The following is a 14,870-nucleotide window of genomic DNA, read 5'->3' as shown; positions in this document are numbered from 1 at the left end:
TTTATAAATACTGGAATGTATTAAATGAAGCATTGGTTTTTTTGTTTCAAATAATTTAATATATGAGTTGAACTCTGGTAATACTGCTGAATATAATGCGATATGCAATAAAGTTTTGTTTTGCATAACAAATAACCCATTTAGTATTCTTTTTTTCCGAGCTAAAGCATCCTTTGTGAGTTGTTGGGAATGCAAGCAAGAATACACCCTTTCAACAATTTTTTTCTGAGCTGCAGAAATATTTCTTTTATTGTATACAGTTTCAACATAAGAAAAATAATCCCCTTTATCAGTTTTATCCAAGTAGTGAAAATAAAATGCAATAAGAGCATCCCACAGATGTTTGATTCTTTCTAAAACACATAAAATGTACACCCACCTATGGTCTGGTCTCTTCAAGGGCTTAAGTTTTAATGGCAAGGGATTCACAGATTTTGAAAAAATGTTCTCTTTTACTGCAGCTTTTCATATCAAAATAGATGTCATCAAACAAATCTTCTAAGTATCTATCAAAACATGAAGCAAATTTTTTTGCACAGTTATTAGCTGTGTGACATGTGTCACCATCAATATCTAATAAGTGGGGTGCTTTGTTTGAACGTAGTCTGGTTTCAACACCCTTTTTTTTCCACGCATGGTGTTACATGAGTCCATTAATACACTAATTAAGTTTGCCCATCGAATATTATTATCTTCAATAGTATTAACAACTGCTTTAAAAACAGTTTCTGAATTGCAAGATTCCATCTTTAGAGATGCAAAATGATGAACTACAACTTCATTTTGATTGTTGTCATAAAACTGCACCAATATTGCCAGTATACGTTCTTGAGCATTGCTAGTACTTTCATCCAGATTTAGAGAAAATGGAGTCTCCTTTAAAGTTTTAATGATATTTTCCGTGATAGTTTTTGCGAGCCCATATTTCATCTTATAACATGCAGTAGTCCTGGACATTTCCAACGAGTTTAGTGCCGTCTGATCGCGGCTCAACTGTTTGCAGAGTTCAATTAAATTGGCAGCTACATTGAAAGAAAGAGAATTCTCGGCGATAAACGAAGTTATTAATAACTCTTGGCGTGCTTTTCTTGTCACTATATCCAATGGCCGAGCATCAGTCTCCAGTAAGTCATCAGTATTTTTTGAATTAGCATAATTACTTAAAGTCATTGAATGTCTAATGCACTTTAAATATTTTATGTGCGTCACAGTTTTAGAATGATTTGTGAAAGTCTTGAATCCTTCCCCACCATACTTCAGCAGTGAGTTACAAAAAACACAATATGCTTGTCCAGCAACATTTATTTTCTTGCACCATGTGCCGATGGCATCCCCATTACCATCTCTCCGTTCAATCCAATTCCACCTAAATGCATTCCAGACACCTTCTTCTAATTGTATAATATCACTATTTATATCGAGAAATTTCATAGTGAAATTCTCTTGCGTACATAAATAAAAAATATTTCAATAAACGAAACGAAAAATTTACACGTGCATCAATAAATGAAACGAAAATTTTACACAGCGGAGAAAAAAAAGTTGAGAAGCGATCAATGACAAATAGCTAATACGGCGAAAAATCCCCCTTCTCTACTTATTGGCGCCACGCCAGGAGAGATAAGACCTTTGAACCCAGAGTCACGTGATCGCACATCTGGTCGAACGAAGTCTCTCCCTTTTTTTTCTGCCGCGCCTACTTGCCGAAAAGAATCCAGAAGAGAATGTCCGAGAACCGGGGGAATGAGCCATAACTCGCAATAAGGAAAGAACAAAAAAGAAGTTTTCCCCCCCTTTTCATGCATTATCACTGCCTTTGGAGAAAGAAAGGAAACGTTTTCACCACACACACTGACCTTGCGTTTTCTGCTTTCAAAGCAAACAAAATTACCCAGATCAAAATAAATAATTCATTATTATTCCTACTTCCTTTTGAACGAAGATCCCCGGAATTTCCGGGTATCGAAGTTCAAAATCCCCGGAATTCCGGGGTTTCCCCGGAGCACAAACACCCCTGAATAATGTTAATTTGAAAATTAATAACAAATAAAAGTACTTACATTTTCTTCAGATGACTAGGAAGCATTGATTTCTATAAGAAATTTGTGTTTTTTTTATTTTTGAATGCAATTATAATCGAAATTATGCAGAATTATTACATGGACAGTGAGTTGCATAATTAATTTTCCACTCAATTAGGCTCAAGAAGAATTAGATATTCTGTAGTTTATACATGAAGCTTCTATTTCACAGTGTCCTTGACATATTTTTTTTTTTTTTTTTTACACTTCACACATACAATTTTTGATTTTTTGTCTTTTTTTCTTGAGCACATGTAACATCTTCGGTAACATAATTTTCTTTTCTGTGTTTGCGAATCTTCGTTGTATTCCTACTGTTTCTGTTATGATTTCAAATGAGGATCTAAAAGTGCAAAGGCCAAATCAGAAGTGCCTCCTATTCCTGAACTTCTCTGGTGGAGTTTTAGTGGATAAAAACAAGATCCTTGATTTTATGCCGGCAATATTTAATATCGAAAATAATATGCCCATCAGTTTGATATTCTGGTCACAGAAAAAGTGCCACTCATTTCGTCGACTATATCAACTGCTCCTTTTGTCATGTTATAAAACGTAATTACTTCAGATTTCTTCAAATCTCCCATGCTTTCATCAATATGGTCATCATTGCGCATTGTTGACAAAGGGTTAAAACATTTGTTCTTTTCAGCCATATAAGAGAGTAGCATTATATCCTTTTGAAACCCCAAGAGAGTTGAATGCTGTTCTCTATTCTTATTCGACACAAATTCAGGTGGAATAATCTTATCCTTGCATATTTCCTGTTCAAAGTATAGAAGGTTCTAAAATCAACCACAGTAAATATCTTTATATCATATCTTGCAGCTTTCTTAGGCATATACTGCCAAAAGGAGCATCGTCCTCGAAAAGGTTCTAGCTTTTCATCCAAAGTCATGTATTCCCCTACATGATATAATTTCTGACAATTCTCAACAAAATTTTCAAACAAATCTCTTATTGGAGCTAATTTATCACTCTTCCTTCTGTCATTTCGTGTTCCGACATTATTGAATCGTAAGGCACGAAGATTGAAAAGAAAATATATAGTTCATTTGTTTTATGAAAAATATCCAATCTTGTTCCATCAGTCACCCATATTTCTCTAGCATTTACACAGGAGGATTTAGGCAATCCACCTACGTATGAGTCCTAAAAAAGCAAGAAACTCTTCTTTCTCCATAGGTTTTGCGTCTCTTAAAATTTTCCGAAATATTTTTTTTACATAAATATTAGAGTACCTCACAATCATTTCAATCATTGTGTCATCAATATTAGCTTCCATGCATCGATGGGTGAAGGCACATCTTTAGATATATGTGTATTGCCAGGCAATTTTTTTATATTATGGGAATCTTTGAATTCGAATGTGTTCTTTCTTCCATTTTGTTGTTTTATCTTTTTCTACAAAATAGTCAGTTTGATCACAAGGAATGTCTTCTGTAGAGTCGCACTCTTTTTCTGATTCAGACTAATGATCACTAAATATTTTGCAGTAATTGACAAATAACAGATGATCTTCTTAATAAAACAAATTTTATTTTTAGTTTAGGGAGATAGATAATTTGAATAAAATTCTTTAGTGGGAAAATTTTCTTACAACTACTAGCTGGTAAAACTTCAGAATTCTCATTTTAAACAATTTCTTACGTTGCTGAGCAATGGTTACATCATACAAATATGGCACTGCCACTTCAATAACAAATATATATTTATTTGTTAAATAACAAAATATTACAATATCTTCATTATCTGAATCTTGTATGGAAGTCTACCTCTGAAAAGATGTTTGGAAACTTATAAGAAATGATATTCCACAGATTTATCTTAAAATGGACCTAATTCAATACTATATACATTAGTGCAATTTAGAATATGAAAAAGCAATATTCTCATTTCCATTTATGAAATAACCAATGCTGTTGACAAATTCATGTGTACCCTAGGATAATTCCAGTTCCAGAATATCATTGAAATTATTTCTCCTTATAACAGATGTGAGAAAAACCCTGATGAAATTAAACATGACATCATTTTCTTCTGAATGATGCAGACATATGTATGAAAAAGGCAGATGAAACACTTCTCAAAATGTTGTATCTGAAATCAGTCGTAAATGCTTTGCGTGAAAAGTTCATGAATTGTTGCCAGACGTTGACAAACCTATTTTTATTCTAAGAAAGATATTTTTAAATCTATGTTATAGTGAGAGTCTTTGAAGAGACTGCAACTGATATATTAGTTTTGACAAAGTGGGCAACATGGTCAAGTGAGATTGTTATTAAGCCATGCAGTAATAACTTTAGGAGACATGACAGTGTAATGGCCCAAGATACTGAATACTGAAGATTCAAACTTGGGTCACACTACCAGTATATAGCAATTGTATTGCTCAACTGCTTGTGAACTTGAACAAAAGTATGAATATCTTGTTAGTGAAACCCATGATGTAAAAAAATTGAGAAACTTTATAAAGATTAAAACATGGTCGATTTTGTTACGAATTCCATGATTCTGACATGTTTTAAATACACTCCTGCTACATGGATAGAGGCGGAATGATCCTTGTCCTGCTTACAACAAATACATCATGTCAATGTAGAATCTGAAAGAAAGTTTAGGTTATTCGAATATGGCAAAGAATACCGGCTATGGACCTGAAGAAAGATGCCGTTTTGAACAACTTTCTAAGGAAAACTGGCTTGTATTTGCATTACTTATGAGTAAAACTCGAAAAATCAACCATGCAACCAGCCCTTAAACCATGATATTAAACCAGATCAAATTACCAGTATTCAATATCAGTTGTAGGCAGGGGCGTAGCTACAGTTTCCAGTGCTCGGGGACAACAGAAGAATTTGCGCCTCTTTCTGTGTGCCAAGAATGGAAAACATTTCATTAAAAAATTTCGTAGCATCAATTTGGCACCCCTTGGATGCTGCACCCGGAGACAGATGTCCCCACTTGCCCCATTAAAGCTACGCCACTGGTTGTAGGAAAAACCTGAAGAAAATGCTTGCAATATCATGAAATCAGAAATTAACTATGTGTTGCATAGCAGGATTACTTTTGCAAGTTTCGAGGTAGAGAGTATTACTTTTTTTTTGTTTATTTTGTTTCTTTTTCTTTATATAGGTATTTGGCCATGGTATTCATTACATATATTCTCTGTCATTCACACAGAACACTAATATTTTTAGTAAAAAGGGTCTTTTTCATTAAGTGCTTTGCTTGTTGATATTCTCAAAATTATGTTTAAGAATTAGTGCTACTGTACATTTTACAGATTAATGGATTCATTACTAAATAATATATTTAAACATTAATTTTACACAAGCAATTTTTCAAAGTTGTTTTTTGAATTTACTTGGTGATAGCTTAAAATATTTTATTTTGAAACAACTGTCTTTTTCATAATAAATTTGACAATGCCAAGTATCTTCAATAATATTCAAATCCTTTAAAGTAGTATTGTAAATAAAACTAGAATAAACATTATGCATCTTGTTATCTTTCAAGATTCATTCAAACTTTGATTAATTACTCAAAGCAGTGGTTTACTAACTTTGATGACCCTGGGAATACATAAAAGTACTTTGTCATCTCAGAGAACCAATAATAATTTTTTTTTTTATTCTAATCATCTATTGTATATAAACACCTAGGAGCCCTGTGGTTCTGCGTGTTTAAAGACTTAAAAATTACGTAAGAGCACAGCTATACTATTCTAAAAAGCCATGTTATTTTCACCACCTCACCCGGTAGTGACGCACCGCTAGCCAGCGGCAAAATGGAGCCCCGAACAGACGAGAAATATTCTCTATAAGAGCGAACCAGGTTGCTACCTCCGACAAATCAATTCACCGGGTTACCAGCTTTGAACTTTTATCGGCATTTTTGGCGGTTTACATTTACTGGATCCTTTGCGGAAGTGCTTACCCCCACCCAAAAAAATGCATCAGCACTGGTTGTAAATATTTTAAAAACACTACATAACTAGTGTGTCAGAAAAAAGGAAGTTATGAATGTCAAACTCATTCTTCCAAAATAGTTTTAGATCCCCCTTACATGGATGATGTAAAATGAACAGGGAACTACTCTGATATGCGCCCTCAAGTCGCCAAATTTCTTGCCAAAACTTCACGCTGCCATATTACTATCTAAATTTTTTGTCTACATTTTGAAGTTTTAGCCTAAAATGTCTCCAAAAACGCGGTTTTCGCACATGCAAAAACTACGTTTTGAACACACAATTTAGCTAAAAATCCAAAACAAAAACAAAAAATTTAGATAGCAAAAACGTAAAGTTTCTAACCAAAAATATTTGACAAGAATCCATGTACACAGCGACATGTTTTAACTTAAAAAAACATCTACGAATTGCACGATGTAGGCAACGAACGAATCTACAAACTACGCACACCTCGCTTTAATAAATTAACATAACAACAATAAATTTCAAAGAATACCATGTACACAGCATCCTGTTTAAACTTAAAAAAAATTCTACGAATTGCACAATTTAGGCAAGGAAGGAATCTATGACCTACACACTCCCCACTTTAATAAAATAACATAACAACAATAAATTTCAAATAATACCATGTACACAGCGTTCTGTTTCAACTGTAAAAAACATCTACGAATTGTACAGTCTAGACACTAAACAACAAAATAAACTAAAATAAATTTCAAACAATTTAAAAAAAACAACAACAGAAATTCATACTAATGAACCAATGAACATAACATTCTACAAAATAAGAACAAGGCTAAAATAAAATGCACTTACCATGAATTAATGCGTTTTCGAATAGCAGAAATATAAATTTCATACCGCCACGTAACCACTATCGTATTTACATGACAGCCAGACACACTATCCAGAAAATTTATACTATAGTTCACAAATAAATAAAATCACAAATACCTACTTCTATCATGCACTGCCATTAAAAATAATCTCCCAGACCCTCTTTCCACACTTCCAAATACCCACTACCCCTCAACAGGATAGCCACAATCATATTTCCTTTTGCCGAACTTTCAATTCAACAACTACCATTTTATCTTTCCCTCCCAGCTTCTCAGACACAGAGGTGAACCAACGAGCTCCAGCGAAAGATTTTTCAACGTCAACAAGGTTGCCATAGAACACGCAATCGTGCCAAAAACCAGCGCAGAACACATATTGCCACATTTGGTGAAATTAGGGTGTATATTAGAGTTGTACCATGAACAGATAGTTTACAATCTATTTTGGTAAACAATATTTAACTTCTTAGCACATTACCGATTAGGTTACTTGAACATGGCAAAGCATACAAGGGCTATCTGCCTATGGAAAGGAATGCCTTCATGGAGTACTTACTCATATTATTACATTATAAAAATACAGAACATATTTAGGGATATATTAGATTCTAATTAATACATACAAACAAAATGTGTGTTAGTATGCTGTAATTACATTTAAGAAAATTATGTCATAGATCATTATGGATCTGTAATTAAAGCTGGGCAAAATCTTCAAATTAATATAAACACTGCATGCTGTAATTATATTACAGAAAATTATGTTACAAGTTATTACAGGTTTGCAATTAAAGATGGACATAGTTGACAAATTAATATAAACATTACATTATAAAAATTACAGCTAATATATACCAAGAAATTAGAAATGATATTACACAGTTGTCCACACTTATGAAGAAAATCTTGAGTAAAGTATTTCTTTTAATGTAATTCAAATTTACAACTTCATAGTAAAATCCTAATGGCGATGTATGCACTTTCTTCCTTACAAAATCTATGAAACACAGTACTTAAAATAAATAGCTATCATACAAATTAGAAGAGATAACGGAAAACGTCTGGAGGATTAGTACAGTATAACACAGACAATAATTATTGTAGCATTTGCACTCACATTTATGTCACCACAAGGTACGGGTTTATTCATTGACTATGCCATAAATGACATTTCTCAGAATTTCAGCGTAAGCAAAACAATGTCAGTATCACTTGATGCATCTACTTCACATGCGCTGAGCTACAACTTGGAACTTACAGCTAGGAGGGGCTGAAACATCAGCTGTAACAACTGATGTTATACCTAAGTTCATTAATGCACCTCGAACAAGTCCACAAGTGAAAACTATATATTTAGGGGTAGCACTTAAAAACTGATTACTGTTCGTCACTTTTGTCAAAAACCTGAATGCATTATCATGAAGAACATAAACACCTTGATTGTTCGTACGAAGATTATTAATTTCCTTTTTAAATACACTGGACCAAAAGTCTTTACATATAAATTTCATTATATCTAACTCATCTTTAAATCTTGCAAACTCTCTAGTTAGTCTTTCAACTAATCGGTATCCAGTGCAGTATCCAATATTTTCCAATTTCGAAACATCAAGATCTTTGCAGTCTTCAGCAGATGAAGTAAAAGCACAAACCATTTCTAAGTGTAAGAGATCAAACAGAACTTCATCAGCCATATTTGAACAATGTAATCACGTGAGAATTTTTAATTCCTAAGTTACTTGATTAAGTACTTCATACAAAATATATTTTACATCTCCTCCCATTATTTCATGCGCAAACAAAAAAAGATGAGATGTTTCAGGTCTTCTTATCTGTGCTCTTATATCGGTTATTTAAAATATCGTTATGTTATGCATAATTTTGGATTCCAGTTCCATTTAAAATATATTAGTAAATATTCGTATGCATAAAAGTATTATTTAAACTTTTTAATTTTTGTAATTACTAAAATATTATTCAACATTAACTCGCTATTCCAAAACTACGAAAGTATTTAAATTGCAACTCAACGTTTTAATGTTTACATTTGAGTTAAAATGCCGTGTTATTTTTTCTCAAATGTTATTGGTATGTTTAATCCGTGGCATATTCAAAATAATGCTATGTTTTATCAACTGATGAATTTATAAAATATAATGAGCCCATCATTATATCATTGATGCGTTGTAAATTGCGTGAATTTAATGTCTGTTTGAATCGCAAATAGAAGTATTCTTTGTGTGCTAAAATATATTTCGAAAACTTACGGGTGATATTGAACAAGATATGAATCCGGAAAAATCATTGCAGTTTGATAAAGTTGGGATTTTGCTATGTAAGAATATTTTGAATCTGCTGTACATTCACATCTCTTCTCATAAGTTTAATTACTAGGAATTACAATCATACATTATAACTAAATCTATGACGTTAAATGAATTATAATTATAAAATTGAATCATAATTATAATATGTTATTATAATGACATTACCCAATATAGTAGGAACATTTCTTCTTCGAGATCAGTCATATTGTAAAAGCATTCGAGTTCTTTTGATAAATGCAGTCAAACTTTAGTAAGCCCAATTGAAAGAAGGAAGGGGAGGGGATGAGTGGTTGAAAATCCGACTTACTGAAAAAATGTATGTAAATATTAAAGTCCACATTGTCGTTTTTCAGTTTAACTATTGCAAGTTTTGTTCCACCATACAAATCCCTTTTTATTACTCATATTTTCAGGTTCTGTCAAATTTGTTTTATTTCTGTGCTGTTTATTTTCCGCATTATTTTAAATAGACAGGTTTTTACTGGTAGTAATTTACATTCACAGCAGTTAGTACTAGTCATGCAAATTATTGCCACTAAACCGCTCAATTTTAAATGATGAAAAAAATTATTAAAACCATGGTTGCTGTTTTAATTGTTTCTTTATGCATATGTATTATTTATGCATGTATCAACAGCAGTCTATCTGAGTTCAGGAAATTTCTTAATAGTTTTTGATAACTTATTTGATGCATGTGTGGGTTTTCATCTGCAAAGAGCCCGTTGGTTTAGCTGATAAGTTTCTTTCCACATTATCTGTTACAAGTTAAAACATAAAATTTACATTATATTACGCCTATGTACTTATATTGTATTACATGTTTATACATGTATATTATACATGCATAAAAGCAAAGAGCAGTTTTTAAAATAATTGAGAGAAAAAAAATTGTTGCCAACTGATAGCAAATGATTTCTTTTCTTTTTTTTTTTTTTTTACGATATCTCAGTCAAAAACAAGGTGTTTTAAATTTTATTTATTAATTCAACCAATAGTGCAAATATTTACAAGAATTATGAATTAGATACTGTATAAGTTATGTATTTGGTTGATCTTTACATTATGGTAACTTGGCGTTTTTTTGGCGAAAATTTGGCGACCAACTCTCCTACAGCAACCCTCTATTTTTTTTTCCCGCCACCATTTTGTCTTCACGAAGTAAAGACATGTTTCTTTTCTTTTTATCTACTGAACACTTCTTCCAACAATCTACTAGCCGAATTACACTTATGCTAGAAATTTTATCTAACAAAACTGCTTAATCATGACAAATATTCACTGCAAAATTGGGAAAAAATGCACAATACCACACTCCTTACGCGTTTTTCAAAATAACACATACACATAAACCATGTACACGCCGACTTATTTTTACTTAAAAAAACATCCCAGAATTGCACAAAAATGGCATTGCGCACACTCTTCACTATATCCATGTACACTGCTTTTTCTCATTAATTAGAAAAATTTTTACGAAAATACATGACAATTTTCTCAATCTTTAAACCCGGTAAAAAGAACATATATGAAATTACCTGATCGCAAAAAAGTAATGAACATTTCCACATATAAAATAAATAAAATATCCAAAAACTTTTACCTCTAAATCATCTATTACATTATACACGTCACCAACGAATTCATACCGGAACCATTATAAATACTTATTGTCAGATATTTAAATTATTTCCATGCACGTTTACTTCAACTAAAACGTATACCAAATTCCTACAAACATAAAATTCACAAAATAACTATCATTTAATTAAAATATAATTAAATTCAAAAACACTACTTAAAATATAAATGAGCACATACATTAAATTAATACATACATAAATACCCATTCCGAATTCACTTTAGTTACGGCCATGGGATCCAAAAATTCATGAACACTGTTTCACACAACACAGAATAAAGCCACATACAAAATTTCCAGATTTTTTCCCGATTTCCCCCCTTTTCCGATTAAAGAACCGTAATTCGTCCATTAATATCACATGACATATCCCATGATCTCTCATTTCCCTCACACAAAATAATGCGTAATCGGAACTGAGTACTGCTCACATTATTATCAAAGTGCCAGGTAGTAACCTTTATCGCCTCCAAAATGTCGCCAAACTACCAGTTACCATATTGTAAAGATCAACCAAGTATTTTTATTAAAAATCAAAATCAATAAATGATAAAATAATTAACATTACATATATATGTACTAAAGCACTGGTATGCAAATAAAAATTGTAGATCATTTCTCTTATGTTATGGCAGGAATGCAGCATAAAATCAAGCATGCATAGAACTAAGAGACTATCTGCCAACACAGGATCAATAAGGCAGCTCAAAAACTGGCTTCGACTCTATACTAGTGTCAGTCCTGTGCTGGTATTCCAAGAAATAATTATTTAATCAAATTATTTCTCTCATTATTATATGCTGTTTTAATTATCATCCTTGGTTAAATTATGCAACATCGCATGCTGATGTTGATCCTGGGCAATGTATTTCTCTCATGATTATGTGCTGTTCTAATTATAATTCTTGGTTATATTATGCAATGTTGCTCCTGGATACTGTTGATCATATACCTGTGAAACTCTGTAAAGTTGGCAAATGTCCATTATTATTATTATTATTATTATCATTACTGAAATTCTACTGATGACTGAGTGCTGATGAGTGGCATCAGTTGAATTCCGGTGTTGGTTCTATGCCGTGTCAGTCCTATACAGTGTCCTTCCTATAAAGGAAAACTTTTGGTAATGGCATTTGTGAGCACAAGCAGTTGCACTTATTTCTTATGGATTACCACATTTGGTGATTTCTCATACTTTAAGAAGGCACTTTTTTCTTTTTTTTTTTTTTTCTTTTTCTTTATGTGTGTGCATGTGTTGTTGGTAATGGAAAAATATCAAACTTTAATTTGTATGATTCTAATATGGGATTCTTTGTTGTGGTCATATGAATAATACAACTGTGAAAGTATTTACCAGTCTGTAGCTGATGTATAGTACCCAGTGAATCCCAGTGAATGACAAGATTTAGTGTGTGCTTGACAACATTTTTATTTATAATTTATGGAGCAAATAAGCTTTTGCTGCTGAAGGATAAGTGAGTTTTGCAGAATAGTTTTTTTTCCCTAAAGAAGAGAGAAATTTTGGGATTGTTTCTCTGAACATGTTCAGTTGAAATTAATGCCAGCTGTTAAATTTTGCCAAAAGCTTATTATTATCTTAAAATGATATGCTGAAGAAAATAAATAAGTAGTACAATATGAAGTCCAAGATCTGGAATTGTCGGAACTGCAATGATTCTGATTTGAAAGTTTCTGAATTTTTGATCATCATTATAATTTTAGTAAGATGATATGTGAAAATTACAGAATTAAAAATATGACATGGTTGTTTGTGAAATCATGAAGCATTTATGACATTAAAGGAACCAAAATTTATAAGAAAAAGTTCAATATTACATTTGTTTTCAGTTTGTTAAACATTTTAGAACTTCTCTTATATACGCCTTCAGTTGGTGACAAATTTCTTGGCAAACATTTTTGCTGAGAAACTCCACAGTGCCATAGTACTATCTAAATTTTTTGTCTACATTTTGAACTTTAAGTCTAAAATGTCTGCAAAAACGCGGTATTCGCACGTGCGAAAACCATGTTTCTAACGCACAATTTACACGAAAAATTCGAAATAAAAACAAAAAATTTAGATAGCAAAAATGTAAAATTTCTAACCAAAAATATTTGACAAGAATCCATGTACACAGTGACCTGTTTTAACTTAAAGAAACATCAGAGAATTGCACAATCTATGCAGTGTAGGAATCTAGGAATTGCGCACACTGATAAACTAACATAACAACAATAAATTTAAAACAATACCATGTACACAGCATTCTGTTTTAACTTAAAAAACATCAGTGAATTGCTGAATCAAGGCATCGTGCACTGCCTCACCATTGTACACAAGTCAACAAAATAAACTAAAATAACCAAAATAATTTACAAACAATTCAAAAAATAACAATAACGACAGAAACTCATAGAAAAACAACAATGAACATGAGATTTTACAAAATAAGAACAACAATAAAATAAAATGCACAAATTTAAAATTTTCAATTAAAAAAAAACAAATATGAATTTCAAACATCAGCCAGAACTCATCAATTTCCACCACTTTATCCTTTTCCCCTATCTTCTGAGACACAGAGCATACAAAGTCCAGCATACATACATGACTAAAATTTTTCCTGTACCTTTTAATGCTAAATTTATTTTGCACACAGTCCAAAATATGCAACTGAAATTTTGCCACCACATTTTTTATTGCAACATAAGCCATTTCCAATTGCCATAAAAAGAACATCGTGCCCCAAACCATCACAGAACTCTCATTCATGCCCCAAACCAGCGCAGAATACATTTGAAACACATTTGGCACCACACGTCGCCACATTGGATGTCGTCATGCATCTGAGGGCGTATATAAGAGTAGTAACAACATTTCTTTCAAATTAAGTTGTTTAAGAAATTTTATCTTTTGTGTCTGTTTAATTTTGTGGAAAGACATAATTTCGGTAAAATCCTAGGAGAGCCCACACCTTTGGCGACAGACTGGGAAAGTGCGCACTGCTTCACGCATTTCGCGAATATGAAAGTGACAAGTCAAAGAATTGCAGAAACTTGGTATACATGTACGCATCAACTTATTTTCACTTAAAAAACATCAGAGAATTGCACAAACTTCGCATTGCATACTCCTTTGACTTTGTCCATGTACACGTTGATAAGCACCATAACCAAAATCATTCGTGCCAAGGGTGTGGGCTGTGCTAGGATCCAACCATAATTTCTTGTTTAAGGTTGAAAGTCCTATAATTTCTTGTTTAGGTACAAAATTATTGACTTTTTTTCCTTTTCTTCTGACTTTCCTATAATTTTCATGTCAAGAATTCCTACTAAATGTTGTATTTACCCTTTAACTTTTCAGCATAATATTTAGAAACTTTTGATTTATAGTAACAGTGCAAAATGTATTCATGAATAGGAAAGTGTATTGTACAAATTGAAAAAAAAAATATTAGCAAAGTTGAAAAGTCTTTTGGAATACATAATATAATAATATTAGTGTGCCTTTATGTGTGCTTTTTAATGTGCTATATTTATTATTTAAGCTGTCTGTTTAGAAGTAATATACACCGCTTATTTTCCCCTCTCAGGCTTTGTATGATAAAATTAGCAGAAAAGGGTGGGGAAAATAAATATGGCACTCATTTGAAATATTTTCGTTCTTAACAACTTCTTCATCAAGTTCTTCACAGTGGGCAGCAATATTTTCCAATATATTCACAGTCATCAGTGGTGAATTTAAAACTTTGCCAAAAATTTCACCATCTATTAAAGATGAAACAACATGCAGGATTTTTCTGTATTGTAGAAATAATACTTTTTTAAAAAAGAAATATATCAGCTAATTCAGACAAAAATTGACTAATGATACATTTGCTTTTAAGTACTATACTGAGTACTAATTCAGAAGTCAAACAACAAAAATCAGCGTTATATTTACAAAATTTTCACATTACTAGTTTCAATGGTTTTACCGAACCACCATCCTCAGCTGCAAAACCGCATGCG

At 32.1% G+C, this 14,870-nt stretch overlaps 2 protein-coding genes across 2 annotated transcripts in view; one reads left to right on the top strand and one right to left on the bottom strand.

Annotated features, from left to right (window-relative positions):
* Nucleotides 1–7,797: 7,797 nt before the first annotated feature.
* On the bottom strand, nt 7,798–8,700 carry Trs33 (trafficking protein particle complex subunit Trs33). Its single transcript, XM_035374237.2, has one exon. The coding sequence runs from the start codon at nt 8,585–8,587 to the stop codon at nt 8,120–8,122; it is 468 nt and encodes a 155-aa protein (XP_035230128.1). The 5' UTR covers nt 8,588–8,700; the 3' UTR covers nt 7,798–8,119.
* Nucleotides 8,701–8,944: 244 nt separating this feature from the next.
* The window catches only part of Pgant35A (polypeptide N-acetylgalactosaminyltransferase 35A), a 72,904-nt gene continuing 66,978 nt past the window's right edge, over nt 8,945–14,870 (top strand). The window contains exon 1 of the mRNA XM_085813208.1: nt 8,945–9,228. The gene's annotated coding sequence lies outside the window, so the exon portion shown is untranslated. The remainder of the gene's footprint in view (nt 9,229–14,870) is intronic.

Source organism: Stegodyphus dumicola, chromosome 3 (genome assembly GCF_044657685.1).
Source record: "Stegodyphus dumicola isolate Sdum_Otavi_A_Nest chromosome 3, ASM4465768v1".
Lineage (NCBI taxonomy): Eukaryota > Metazoa > Arthropoda > Arachnida > Araneae > Eresidae > Stegodyphus > Stegodyphus dumicola.
Note: the sequence above shows the minus strand (reverse complement) of the source record. Positions and strands in the feature narration are given on the sequence as shown.